The sequence below is a fragment of the Amphiura filiformis genome, chromosome 12 (genome assembly GCF_039555335.1).
Source record: "Amphiura filiformis chromosome 12, Afil_fr2py, whole genome shotgun sequence".
Classification (NCBI taxonomy): domain Eukaryota; kingdom Metazoa; phylum Echinodermata; class Ophiuroidea; order Amphilepidida; family Amphiuridae; genus Amphiura; species Amphiura filiformis.
The window spans coordinates 56167841-56183081 of record NC_092639.1 but is presented as its reverse complement, the minus strand read 5'-3'; the positions used below and the strand labels follow the sequence as shown (position 1 = coordinate 56183081).

Sequence of the window (15241 nt, the reverse complement as noted above, 5' to 3'; positions counted from 1 at the left end):
ATTATTTTCATCAACCAACTGCTTTCCTGGAGCACAACCAACAGTCCTCCTAAAGCACTAACCCTAACCTCCAGCCTTAAACATTACCCAAACAAAACCCATAACCTAAATCCTGACCCGAACCACAACCCAATTTTGCTATGGAAATACTTCGCCATTTTATTTGTACATAACTCGAGGGAGGGAGGGGGGTAAAAAGTTACATACACTTTGTATGCAAGTGAAAATGGCAAAAATTATGGATGGCCCCTAACCCATGAAGACATAATTTCTATTGACTTATATGTGATGCGATCAAGCAAAATCAGTCGGAACTCGGAAATTTTCAGTTTTTTTATATGATAGTAACAAGCATTTACAAAGCTGCATTTTGCAGAAAACCCCATTGAAATTGAACAACCAGTTCCAAAGATATGAGCAATTAAAGAGTTTCCAAAACAAGAGGAAACAAAAGGAAATATTACCTTTGTTTGGCTATATCTCAAAATCAATATTTCCGAGTTCCGACTGATTTTGCTTGATCGCATCACATAATACTTTTAATTTGTTCACACTTTCGCTGTGATCACTGCATGGGCCTTTAAGGAAAATATGTGAAAGGTCAATTCAGAGAACAAAATTTTAATATTACTTTTAATTTTGACAAAACAGTAAAAGGGAGGGGACATGACCCCCTAAATTTGACATCCCCCAATGGTCTTCACATGATGCTATGTAAGATATAGTAATGCTATTCACTGAAGACAGATAGCAAGTGTTGATATTGTGACTAATAATATCTACTGAAGACAGCACATGATGTGGGAAATGGTAATGCTATCGACTGGAGACAGCACATGATGCTATTGTGATATAATGCTATCTACTGAAGACAGCACATGATGATGTGTGTGATATGGTAATACTATCTATTGAGGACAGCACATTGTGCTATGTGTGATAGGGTAATGCTATCTACTGACAGCACATGATGCTATGTGTGATAGGATAATGCTATCCACTGGAGACAGCACATGATGCTATTGTGATATAATGCTAGTTACTGAAGACAGCACATGATGCTGTGTGTGATAGGATAATGCTATCTGCTGAAGACAGCACATGATGCTATGTGTGATAGGATAATGCTATCTACTGAAGACAGCACATGATGCTATGTATGATAGGATTATGCTATCTACTGAAGACAGCATGTGATGCTATGTGTGATATTGTAATGCTATCGTGCTAGTGTGATAGTAATGCTATTTACTGAAGACAGCACATGATGCTGTGTGTGATAGGATACTACTATCTGCTGAAGACAGCACATGATGCTATGTGTGATATTGTAATGCTATCGTGCTAGTGTGATAGTAATCTATTTACTGAAGACAGCACATGATGCTATGTGTGATTGGATAATTCCATCTGCTGAAGACAGTACGTGATACTATATGTGATATGGTAATGTTATCTACTATAGACAGCATGTGATGCCATTATGACAGTAATGCTATCTACTGAAGACAGCACATGATGCTATTGTGACAGTAATGCTATTTACTGGAGACAGCACATGATGTTATTTGTGATATCGTAATGCGATCTACTGAAGACAGCACATATTCCTGTTGGTTTGTACAGCGACCACAGATGATGCACTGGGAAATCTGCATAATAGATGAGGCCAATTTCTACATGAACATTTCCGTATGCAGCATGAATATCAGAATGTACGCAGATAGAAGAAATCCTCCACACAACATTTTCAACTGGATGAATATTGAATATTCATAAGCCCATTAAAAATTGCATATCTCCCCCAAAAAAAGCCCCCCCCAGATATTTGTCAGGGGTAAAATGGGGACGGCAATTAGTAAAATGTCATTAAGTGACAACAAATTGACAAAAGGAGACAAAATTTGTCTCCCCCACACTAAAAGGCTGGCTATACCGCTTCTCCTAAAACAAATAGCAAGTTTTGTTTATTATCTCTGCTTCTTTTTAAAGGGCATTTTCAGAATTCTACAAGCATGTAGTCAATTAATAACAGAAATTACCGAGGCAGTTAGTGAAATGGTGACGTGTGCTTAAAATAAAGACTTTAATTAAAATTAAACTTGGTACGTAGCACTACAAAATGCAATTTGCGAAAATTGCACTTAACGCAGCACTGCCTTGACATTGTATTGCATTTGATTGACAAAATCTTTCATTTGAATCCATTACCAGTGTGTGATTATAATCAAACCATTACATTATCAGATTCACCTGGGATGCTGTAACATTGATGTTGAAATTAAAAAGCCCAACAGTAAACAAAAATGCTTGCAAGTTGACCACTTCACAATATCAGCCCAGCTTAATTCATTTAAAAGGGTCAAAAATGTCATCTGGGAGTTGATATTTTCAGAAAAAAATTCTTTGTATGTGATTTGTTTACTCAGTTGGCTAAGCATGCTGTGGCATTTTCTTTGAAGACCAAGTCCTGGTTACTTTCTCAGAGATATATTAAAAAGGAACAAGAAAATCAAAACAAAAGAACACACAAAAACAATGAAAATCAAAACAAAAGAACACACAAAAACAATGTCACAAACACATTGAATTGAGTACAAACTTCACTTGCAACTGCATCGCTTACATATACTGTAGATATGCGTATTGATGAAGTAGTGCATTGCTTACATCTACTGTAGATCTGTGTATTGATGAAGTAGTACATTGCTTACATCTACTGTAGATCTATGTGTTGATGAAGTAATGCATTGCTTATGTCTACTGTAGATGTGTGTATTGATGAAGTAGTGCATTGGGAGACATGACCTTAATCTTCCACACAGGGAAGGGAGTGTGAATTTCAAATGGAATCACCCATTCAGGTAACCCTATTTGAAATCTGCACTCCCAGTGTTGGAGATCAAGATAATGCCTTCCATAGGGGGTGTATGGATTTCAATTGGAATAGCCCACATTCTCACTTCCAATGGCATAGTCCAATAACACACATTTAACAAATCAAGCTCAAAATTTGACCTTAAAGCCATATTATAACATTTGCTGAGGAGAACGCCCTCAAAAAAATTTTAAATTCTGTTTTTTACACGATTGTAATCTACTTTAGTCAAAAAAGATACTCTGCAAAAATCAAGACTTTAGGTGCTGTAGTTTTGTCAAAATCCGAGATCTTGAATAAAACGATGGAACCGGAGTTTTATTATTACGATGGAAATATTAGTCCAACACATATGCACAGTACGTACACGGCGTGCGGGATACACATACACACACACACCCCAAGGATCGTATCGTATTACAACCGCGGGAGTAACATGCATGGGCGCTAGTAGTAAATTCCAATTTTCTATGCTTTACCTCACTTGTTCGGATCAAAATTAAACTGGGACATATCTGACAGTAACATTTATGGAAAATAAATACTAATCTATTTTTACAGAAATGTTATAATATGGCTTTAAGTTTAAGAGCATTATTTCTGTACCCAATTTTTCAAAGGTCATATCACATATTTGTTAGGAAATTTTCCAAATAATTTGTGTCCCTGAAAGTTATAGTTTGTTTGACTTAATAATTGGCAAAAAAGGTCCAACTTACGCTCACATATTTTTATAAAAGCGCCAGTCAGCGCCAGCAACTATTTTAGTGTAAGTGCTGCTGTCACCTGCATGTACACCATTCTATATCAATGATGAGTCTTGCTTTTTTCACCAATATAAGCTGAACAAATTATAAGGGATTCCAATGTATCTCTGCACTACAATGATAATTAAACTGCGATATTGGATGACTTTGTATCAAATTACCAATATTTTTGTTCAAACAATCAAACAAATGTTAAAAACAAACACTTTCCACACAAATGCAATATTACAGATGTCAAGTAGTGCTTTAATATTGAAAGACAAATTTAGATATAATCTTGGCTTTTTATTACGTCTACATTTACTAGCAAACTACTTGAGAGCAAGGAATATACACTGTGGCTGCTATGATAATGCTTATAAATAGAAAAGCTAACAGCCTTGATCCATGGCTTAGTCATAGTAAGTCCGCATGTTACAGGTTTTGTCTGCAACTTTTGCTCCTATACTGCGGTTTACTCGCCTCATACGGCAGCTATTTTTGCAATTCCTGATTTGCTGTCTTTGAAACCTTATCTTATCTATTTTACAAAATTAGATGAAGAAAAAGTCGTAAGATTTCAAACCAGATGATTTCTAAATCTGTTACACCATACACCAGAGCCTCAAGATTTTAATTTGGATAAGTACCGGCATAATTCGCTGTCGCAGTGCATGTAAGTAACCATTGGTTACTGCTCCAAGCCTGGGCTCATACACCTGTTCGAATTTTGATATGCCATAGGCTTTGTGTTGTGATCATTTCGATCAGTGGTTCAGTAACAAAGAAGCATGATCCAGTTGACCTAGCAACGGTCATATTCTAATGTGCACTATGACAGCGAATATCAGAACTACCACATCTGCATTTTGGCCATTTTGAGAATTCATAGGCCATGAGGATGTGTTTCACTGAGCCTTCACACTGGTTTGTGGCTTCATTGGGTTTGCAATGAACATAAGTCTTTGTGTCACTGGGAAGCCCATTATTTTCTTAAAATTTTGGTACCAGTATATTTTGTGCAGAGCCCTCAATTTAACTGATTCATAATTAAATGGAAAATGGTAGTGAAATAAATTCAACAACTAGTGGTATCATGACGTGAGAAACTATTTGTGCTCCTGTACCACAAGTTAAGGACAGATTCTGCAATTTGCCAGTTAGATAACTAGAGATGGGTTGGAGCTATTTTCTGAGTGAGTGGTCAAATTTTGCTATAAAATGTTATAAAAAAGAGCAAAAATTTTTGAAATACTTTGACAAAACACTCCAAAATGTAAACAATGTTTTGGTCAATTGGTAACCAAGTGAACCACATGATTTTAAAAAGATAATGTCATTTTATGTCATGTTAACCCTAACTGAATACAAGTTGTTTTTTTTTGCTATTGGATGGGAAAGAAGAAACGAAAAAGGAGAGAAGATGAACAAAGAAGTCACTTGGTACCCCCGGGATTCGAACCTCGGACCCCTCGCATGCCTAGCAGAAGATCAGCGACCTGTAGCCACACAGGTGACGCTTGTCCGGCCAGGGATTCCCTGGGTATGCATGACGTAGGCTGATTGCATCATTACATCACATGCAATGCATGCACGCAGGAGCAGTGGTTTTAATAGTGAGATTTAGTGAGACCTGGTTCAGTTAGGGTTAATTAATGTTACGCTTTTATACTTTAGCTTGGAAAGCTTTTACTTCTCAATCTTTGAGCCTTTACTTGCTCAGTTAATCAAAACACTGAAACACAAGAAAATCATTTCATCAAAACTTCAGTCTTTCAATCTATATAGTATTATGCAGACTTTCTGAGTATTCACACAGTAAATTACAACATTTGAAAATTCTTAGTGTTGGCCTGTATGTCACACATTTTGTACTGCTTAAAGTTATCTATACAATAAAACAAGTTTTATACATTTTAGGCATCTGTACATTATATTCCATTCATTATAATGAATATTATTCAAATGATTTCAGTATAAAATATTTTACCTGACTGTTTCACAAATTGATACCATGATTGACCAAACAGCATAAATATAGGTCATTTTGATCATCACCGCTCAGGCTTTTTCATAAATAAGAGATGTACATATTTTAACATCATTAATGAAGATTGCCTTTACATTTACAATTTACATTCACAAACTGAACCAGTGGCGTAGCTAAGGAGAGGGGCAGATGCCCCCCCTCCGATGAGAAGTCTTTCACCCCCCCCTAAAGCTCTCTGAATGCTGGCCTCCCTGATCTTTAAGATTTTACTTTTTACTTTTTCTTGTACTTTTTAGCACATTTTTTACCATTTTCATGAAATTTTAGTATTTTCTCGAACAACAATTTGTAAGCAACATTTTTATACAAATTTTTATGTTCCTCAACGGATCTCTGAATCCCTTTAACCATGTAAACTGCAAAATCTGAACTTTATAGTTATCTCTTTTTGAGCAAATCAATATCCATCTTGACTATTTGTACAAGTTCTCCCAGGCTTGTGGTCTGTTATCATAGAGCTATAAATAAATGTCCACTATTTCAGGCCCCAATAGAGTATTTACTTTACTATTTTGTCATCTAGATTCTCCATAGAATATATCTTTTCATTTCATGAGTTTCATCAATGGTGGGACAAAGAATTTTTTTCGGGGAGGGGGATTTGGAAAATTTGTCTCCAAGTTGCCATTGTTTGCCCAAATAGTATGCTTTTTATTGATTTGTTTTGGGGGAGGGCAAATGGCTTCTCATGCCCCTAACACTACCACCAGTGACATATTCAAGATTTTAGTGTGAGGTGGGGGAAAAGCTAAATTTTCGTCCCATTTGTCAATTTTTTGTCCCATTTGTAGGCATTTTAATAACACTGTACTCTTTGCCAACCACATTTTATTCCTGAAAAATCTCGGGGAGGTGGGAGGGGCAATTTCCCCCCAGCTCAACCCTGGCTATGCCCCTGAGTCTACCACTGAGTTTCATACTGATACACAGCTTTTGATTGGTTCATTACAGACTCACCAATGGCGATAATAGAGATCAGAAAAGCAATGCGGATCAGGGGTATAGCACATGAATGAAGATGACGAAAACTTCATCTAAACCAAACATAATTTTTTTGCTGTAAAATTGGAAAAGCATGCAAGGTCACCATATTGAATTCACAGGAACAATCACAGGTTTGAATAAAACCATTAAAACCATGTGTCAAAGTGAATTCCGGGGGTGGGGGAAATATGTGTATCTTCAGCAATTTTTAGCAAGAGCCCAAAATCAAACAATAACTTGCGTCTTTATGCTTGAGCATCGTTACAAAGGTTTGCACGCTCTAAGCTTAGAGTGCATTTTTGTAACAACATGTTACACACACAACACAACAATTCCAAAATAGGAATTATTTATTTGTGATTGGATCAAAACTTTTAAACTTTAGTCATTATTTACACCAACACAGGTGTACAACAAACTTTGAATAGAAGTTTACGGGACATATAGTGAAACTATCTTCACTATTTTGCCCTCCATGAGCGACACTGAACTGAAACTGGACACAAACATCAAACATGGCAGAGTTGGTACTCCTTGGTTCTACCTCGTTGGATACAACTCACAGACCTGATTTGCCTGATTGCATCCAACTCTCAGTCAGTCTGAATAAATTGAGTTATTTTGGCAGTCACTTTACTATTTAACACTGCCAAAGGCCTATATAAAAGCTATTTCTTCAGACAAAATATTCAAGACATCTGATATATACCGGGTGTCCCCCAAAAAAGGTTACATGTAGATTTTTGAAAATAATCTAAGTTTATGTTAACAAATATAAATATCCTTTTCATGGCATAATCTATGTGCTCTCTACTAGCACCCCTGTGAGTTTCAAGTTCACAACCTACGTACTTAGCCCGCATTCCAGAAATTCCTGACCAAGCTCTTTACGTGACATAATGCAACCCGAGGTTCATTATGTCACCGTCATAGCCACCGTGTATTTGGCGGGGCACAGCCATAGCATGTCAGATGCGGTATTTTATTCTGCTAAACAAAGAATAAAACTTTTAGTTTTATTTCAAGAGTTCTATCAGAAATGTAAAAGCAAACAGCAGCGATTTCAAGTCAACAAAATCCAAGCAAGGTCTAAATGCAAAAGATTGTTATTCATTTTACTCTGTTAATGACATGAGATACAGCATGCAGAACTGCTTTTCTTCTCTAATGACCATCTTCCTTTTTTGTTACCACCAAGAGTCAAGAAGCTCTAAAAGTGATTTATTTGCAATGTACAACATTTAATTTTTTTATATGTTTCTTTTGTGCAACAAGTTCAACAACGAAAAGTAAGTGAAACATAAAAAGTAATAGAGAAAAAATCAAAGGTGTGCTTGTGTTCAACTTTCGTTGTGCGATATTTTGATGGTTAGCCACTCTGGACACGCCTGTCATCTTGCACTCATAAGTTAAATTGCCTTGAAGATACGGAATTGAAACTTAGCAAACAGTTACAAGAAGGATGAATAAATAATATCTGAAAAAATGACATTGTTTTATTGTACCATGACAAAATGCAGTTCATTTTCTACATGTAACCTTTTTATGGGACACCTTGTATATTGGTTAATGTATGCTTTCACCTAAACAACACTGGTTAAAAAGTTTTAAACAGCTTTTAAGCCGTGTATATACAAGTAGATTTAAATTACCCTGTATAGTATTCATAGCATTATTTTATGACTATCAAAACAGTTTGGTCTGGAAAATTTCTCTGCTTTTCTTGTCATTTTAGGGGTGGTGCAATAATTACATGTACCTGCCTAGGTGGTGAACTACACAAAATTATTGCACAGCCCCTAATGCTATTCCAAATGTAGACCTACCTACATAATTATAGAAGTAGGATACATGTAAAGACTAACAATTTATATGTCTGTAGTATAATTATGTACAAATCAAGTACTTACATTTCAACCAGCGAAGGAGGAATAATTCATCGCATCAAAGTTACAAGATGTTCAAATAATTCATGTACATATAAAATAGATTTTCTTACAAATGGCTAAAATACATCAAAAGTTGCTTCAATATATACACTGAGTAATAACATTATCAAATGCCTTGTGGAATAAAATGATTCTGATATAACCTATATAATTGTAAAATGAGCTATTCCAGTTGAAATCCATACACCCCCTATGTAAGACATGACCTTAATCTTCCACACAGGGAGTGTAGATTTTAAATGGAGTCACCATTCATGTAACCCCATTTGAATTTCACACCCCCTGTGTAGAAGATTAAGGTCATGTCTTCCATAGGGGGTGTATGGATTTCAACTGGAATAGCCGATTATAACCAACAACATACGAAGATTTCAGATGCAAGACATGATACATCCAATACTGCCTGGTCTTAATTCTTAATGGATTCATAAAATATGACAAATCAATTCACTCAGGATAGTAAAAATCCTGATAAAAATACTACACTCTTTAAAAAAAGGTTCTTGGCTGTCCTGCTGACCTATGTAAAACCTTCAAGATGGTTCTTGAAAATTTAAAGAATACCAAATTGGTTCTCTCTGGCCTTTCAATAACCCTTTTCATATCTAAAATGGTACTTTCTAACCTTGCTAGAACCATTTTCTGTTCTTTGTGAACCTTTACAGGTTCCACAAACAGGACAGCTCAAGAACCACTTTAAGTTCTACTTGGAACCATTTTGTCTTAGAGTGCATATTGGTCATTTCCCAATATCTTTTATACTGTTTTCATTAGTTTCCTATTTTGATAAAAGCAGAATCTCAAATCATAGTCTTCTATTTCAGTGAGAAGAGTCACTTGGATTTATCATGTATCATTTAGGCATTCATTTTGCCTTATAGCATTTATATCTTTAAAAAGTTATACATACATATTTATATTCCATAATGTTGTAATAATAAGTACAATTTAGATACAAACAATTCTTCTTTTATAAGGCAAATCATTTCGTAATGATGATTCAACTTTGTTACCATAATGTTATTTAATGTTTATTATTTACAACATTTTAATATACACAAAACACTATAAAAATGAATTAAATCTAGGAATGGGAAAGAAGTTTATCGGATAAATTTGTTCTAATTAGTTTTTGTACTCCTGACTTCAAGGTCAAAGGTCACTAAATAATGTTTGATTAGGGTTAACCTTCTGAGAATTACTGCCTCCATACAGCACTTGATTGGTTAATTATACCATATATTAATTTGAGTGACCAATTAAAATGTAGCTTATTTCCCGGCTTATGCACAATCCTCTTCAACACTATCACTCTTCTTAGGGATGAAATGAAAAACTCGACCGGCGGTTGACAGCGCGCCGGTTCCGTCAGGTCCCGTCCGTTTGCTATTGCTCTAAACAATGGTAACCTGACAGAACCAGGTGGAACCAGCGGTCAACCACTGGTAGAGTTTTGATTTCATCACTTACCATGTTACCAAGTTTTCCTGTAACCAATCAAAAGATTTGCCTGGCCATTTCTGGCCATAATAGTGCAATTTTCCATGATTTTTTTGGTCTGGTGGGGGGCACCAACCAAGTTTGGATAAAGGAAAATGCCTCTGTGCACAGACTCTGACATCAACACCCACCAGCATGCCTCATTGTGGTTGACTTTTTACATTTCAGAAGTACTTGTGGCAGTGTTAGTAATTCAAATATCCACTAAATCCACTAGAAACTTTTTAAATTACTGACCCAGTAACTTTTTATAATTAATCGCCTGGCTGACAAGGAACAACAAGAGGAGAAAGTTCTCCACTATGTCTCAGTCCGGGGGTCTCCATGGTTGAAGGTATACAGAGTTGAGCCACAGTTTTGGGTACCTTTTCAGCGATTTTGGTATATCGATGGGTGGGTTTTCAGTGAAGACCAATGCGCCCAATTGGGTACATTTGGGCAAAAGTGTCCCTAAAAGCGCCTAATTATGTCAAATCTTGGTGCGTTTTGGGTGTTTTTTGTGAAAAATTGGTATACTGATGGGTAGCAAAAACAGCAAAAAGTAGGTATAGAGAAAGTCATCGTCCGAAAGTCTGCGAGGCACATCCCTATACACAATTTTTAGAAGACCTCCCTGGTCTCAGTAGTGTTCTAAACTGAAGGCTACAACTACAAGCTACATGGCGATAAATGAGGCATTGACTTCTGATTTTCACTCTATTATAAGAAAGATTATGGAAAGAGTTGAAAGAAACTATACATAATTCCTGATGCTTTGTACTTGTATATTCATTATCACATAACACTGAATAAAAAGCACCTTTTTGTTAAATATAAAATCCATTCAATAAACCACAATAGATACTCCCTTAATATGCATAATGATAATACACACAATACACTGAATACAAAATCTATCTGAGTACAAGAGTTAAAGCCATAACCAGTGATTTCCATGGAAAAAACGTTGATATTTGAAAATAGAGAAAGAATCTCATGCTGTATCAAAATGATCCAGGGTCTTACAGTCTGTCCACATAGAAGTACAAAGTAAATAGACCTCGGAAACTGGAGGTATGAGAATAATTATTTCAGTGCAATGCGTGTGTATGCTTCTTTGGCGCACCAACTGATGCACGATTTGTACTTGCTGAGTAACCACACTCTTTACGCGTCACATTTTTTTAACACGCAGTGCGTGTGACGCAAGGCATATGCCACACATTTGGTTTGTACATCTGTGAACAGACTGTAGCCAGTTGGGGTGATGTAAGGAATATGTAGTAACAGCTCAGTATAAACAGATTGGGTGAAAGGTGATGTGAGTGAACCTCACCATCAACCACCTTTTGAGGTGGTTAATAGTAGAAACAGTTTGTGTGACGATAGTGGGTGACACCAAAAGTCAATTACTATAGATGTGTTGACTTCTGACGTCAATGCCTGGCTGTATGCATGCGCATCATTACAATTTCCATTGTTGTTTGCCTGGCAGAATCCGCACACATCATATTTTTTCAGGGCCTGTGGTTTTAAAATTCCCGCCACAATAAGGCTATTGAACAGTGTAGTTGTTGTACGCAGTTCGCTGAAGCATATCGATATACCAGCCCCTTGCCTTTGTTGATAAACATTGAGGTCAACTCATCTATACAATACAGCAAGCAATCAATCTTGAAGGTCACACAAAATATTTTCTGGACTTCTACCATCCCCACTAAATATGTGAGTTGTGAATTGTTACCTTGCATTTGCATTACAGCAGAAACCGTCCTGTTGATGGTGAGAGGATTTAAAATGCAGGGAAATAAAAGAGCAGTAATGCAATGTGCTCAGTATAAACACGCTCTAAGTGCACATATCCACAATCTCGCTCACTCAGTCAAATTAGGATGTTTATTGACAATGACATATGCCGCAGTACTGTGAGATCTCATCGTCACCTCAAGATTAGATTATTGCATTGGACTTTTTAATGGTATCACTGGGGAAAAAATTACACCATCTCCAACTTCTCCAAAACTACTTGCCTAAATCTTACCAGAAGCAAAAACACACAAACATCACCACTGTTGTACGATCTTCAAAAGCTACTAATACCACAACATATCCAGTTCAAGATTTTTCCACAATTATAAATATTGGACTATACCAGTTGAAATCTATACAGCCCCTATGGAACTGAGACAAGAATACCAATGACCTGAAAGGAAAGTGACCTGATATATTTGGAAAATCAAATTCTTTAAAACTTACGAATGCAGATTTTGGTATCAGGTGAAAGCTCATATTTTTCTCATTAACATATTGAAATTAGAAGTTCCAACTCAGTGTATTTCTGAAGATATCATCAAAAAACTGTCCAATTAGTCTCAAATGTGGTATACCACAGTTGAGACTATAATTCGACAGTTTTTTGATAATTTCTTCGGAAATATACCAATTTCAAACGCCTAATTTCAATATGTTAATGAGAAAAATATGAGCTTTCACCTGATATCCAAATCTGCTCTGCATTTTGATGGGGTAAAGTGGGGGTTGAGGTTGTCAGTCAGGTTACCTACCTTTAATCTCCTACACAGGGAGTGTAGATTTCAAATGGAATCACCCATTCATCGAACCCCATTTGAAAGTCACACTCCCTGTGTGGAAGATTAAGAGCATGTCTTCCATAGGGGAGTGTGGATTTCATCTGGAATAGCCCAGTTGGGTTTTTCTGTTGCATAAATACTGCCTACAATTATCTTAAGTTGTAGAAACCACTGATTATGACTTTAACCAAAAATTTGTATAAAAAAAATTTCTCATGGCACTATAATTCTGTTGTTACATCATCATAGACTCTTCCACCACCCCTGTCTTTCTGTACTGCTGAGTATCTAACGGATGAATTATATTTGGCTTCCTTTAGTTTGTTACGGTATACTATAATAGCTACGAATACTGTGCAGACGAAAGCCACTAGTAGAATAGGTAGTACTATGCTGACGGCATCTGTAAAAAAACAACATGGAAAATACAATTATTTGTAGAAATAGGATTTGAAATTCAATACCATGACTTAACCATAAGGGCTGCAATCTAAAGGCATTTGGACTGGATTTAGGGTCTATGTGGTTATAAGTGTCAGCTGTGATCCCTGCCTCCGGGTACTTGTGCTAGGAACTATACTTTGTCCCACCGGGAGTTGAAGGTATAGGTAAGTATCTTGCTGATAACCGTATCCAATCACACTTACCTAACTGTGCATAGCATATACATCACACGTACAAGAGCGGTTTGTCCGCAATGCACTACAAAGGCACTGACATCACCTTCAACTCCAAACTGGACAGAGTATAGCCATCAGTCCTTATACTCTGTTCAACTTGTAATAGGCGAGACTCGTAATATTATGGATTGGGCACATTTAGTTGGCATAGTGCCGCCAAATACGCTTTGCATATTGCATGACTGATGCACACTTAACAAAAACTGAATAATTCTTGCCAATTACAAGTTGAACAAAGTATAGCAGGGGATTGGGGAATTCCAGTTGAAATCCATACACCCTATGGAAGACATGATTTTAATCTCCCAAACCACAGAAAGTAAGAATTTCAAATGGGGTAACATGAATGGGTGACACCATCTGAAATCTACACTCCTTGTGTTGGAGATTAAGGTCATGTCTTCCATAGTGGGATGGATGGATGTCAACTGGAATAGCCCATTTGATCCATGTCCCCACCGGCCAGGATTTGGTCAGGGCCAACAACTTGTTGTGAACTTTACAATATCCAAGAAAAAATAAGAAATCTAAACCAAATATTCGATCATGTTATCTAAATTTACAGGTTAGGTTTCCAAATTTAGAAATCTTCATCGACAGAAGTGAAGAAGCTCTGAGTTAAATTATAATGGGCTATTCCATTTGAAATCCATAAGCCTCCTATAGAAGACATGATCTTAACATTCCATACAGGGAGTGTGAATTTCAAATGGGATTACCTGAATGGAATTTGAAATAATACACACACACTGTGTGGGAGATTAAGATCATGTCTTCCATAGGGTGTATGGATTTCAACTGCAATAGCCAAATGTCAGACTAAAAGAAAACCAACTTGGTTTCCTGTAGGTCACTCACATTTTTTGAGCAATTTTAATGCATTTACGTTTTTGATTTGAAAAATCCAGTAAAATTTTTATTTTCATGCAACAAAGACTAAGGACAACAAATTATTTAACAAAACATTATTAAAAATACAAAATTCAGTGCTGCAAAAACTTACAGCTTTTGTATTAATCCTATTTTTTAATTGACTTGAAAATAATGATAAAATAATGTGCAATATAAGGATAAAATACTTAATAATACTGACCTTAAAATATTTTTAATGGATTTTATGTTTTCGTTTTCAGGCCACCTACATGAAACAAGCTTGTTTTTTTCTGTTTTTGCCTTATGACATGTTTTTATTTAAAAAATAGGAGAGAGAGAAAATGTACTTTTTGAACACATTCCTTCACTTATTTAAGAAGATAAGTAAGAAATATATTAGTTGTAAGCATACTCAGAGTTAGCGTAATATCAAGTAGGATTATACAGTTTATGGAATAAAGTTGTCTAATCCCTCAATGAAGTCTTGACAAAATCAGTTCTCAGTAGAGTGCTTCATGCTTGTATGGAATAGAATATCTCATTTGGGTGTATGAAATCATGAAATCTACTTCTCCATGACCCTGACTAAAATTTTATAACATAAATTAAAATTTCACATTTCAAATGTATCTGCCCTTCTGTTTAGTTCAGCACATTATCAAATACTATATATAGCAGACAGACATATTACATGAAAGCAATTATGACAAGCCGCTGTGTTGGCTACTATCATTCAATTTTGTCCTTTATTCTTAGTACTCTGTTACCATGGTTACTCACATATTCTAGCTGCACTGGGATGGTGATCATCTTTTGAATGGTTGTTGTCGGTGTCATTCATAGCGTTACGTTTCGTGTTTGCTGTAAATAGACAAAAATAGCAGATGATTAAAAAATAAATTGATGGTATGTAATTGATCATGATGTATCCAAATGTTATGGCTCAACAAAAAACATGGTCATGGAGAAAATACTAAAAGGGCTTATATTTAACATTAAATTTTGTTCTTT

General features: G+C 36.0%; 1 protein-coding gene across 1 annotated transcript in view; it reads right to left on the bottom strand.

Moving 5' to 3' along the window:
• Positions 1-12819: 12819 nt before the first annotated feature.
• LOC140165435 (uncharacterized) overlaps positions 12820-15241 on the bottom strand; it is an 82661-nt gene continuing 80239 nt past the window's right edge. Inside the window, exons 6-7 of the mRNA XM_072188737.1 lie at positions 15011-15091; positions 12820-13080 (exon numbers count right to left, since the gene is read on the bottom strand). Coding sequence (XP_072044838.1) covers positions 12899-13080; positions 15011-15091 — 263 coding nt within the window. The 3' untranslated portion in view covers positions 12820-12898. The remainder of the gene's footprint in view (positions 13081-15010; positions 15092-15241) is intronic.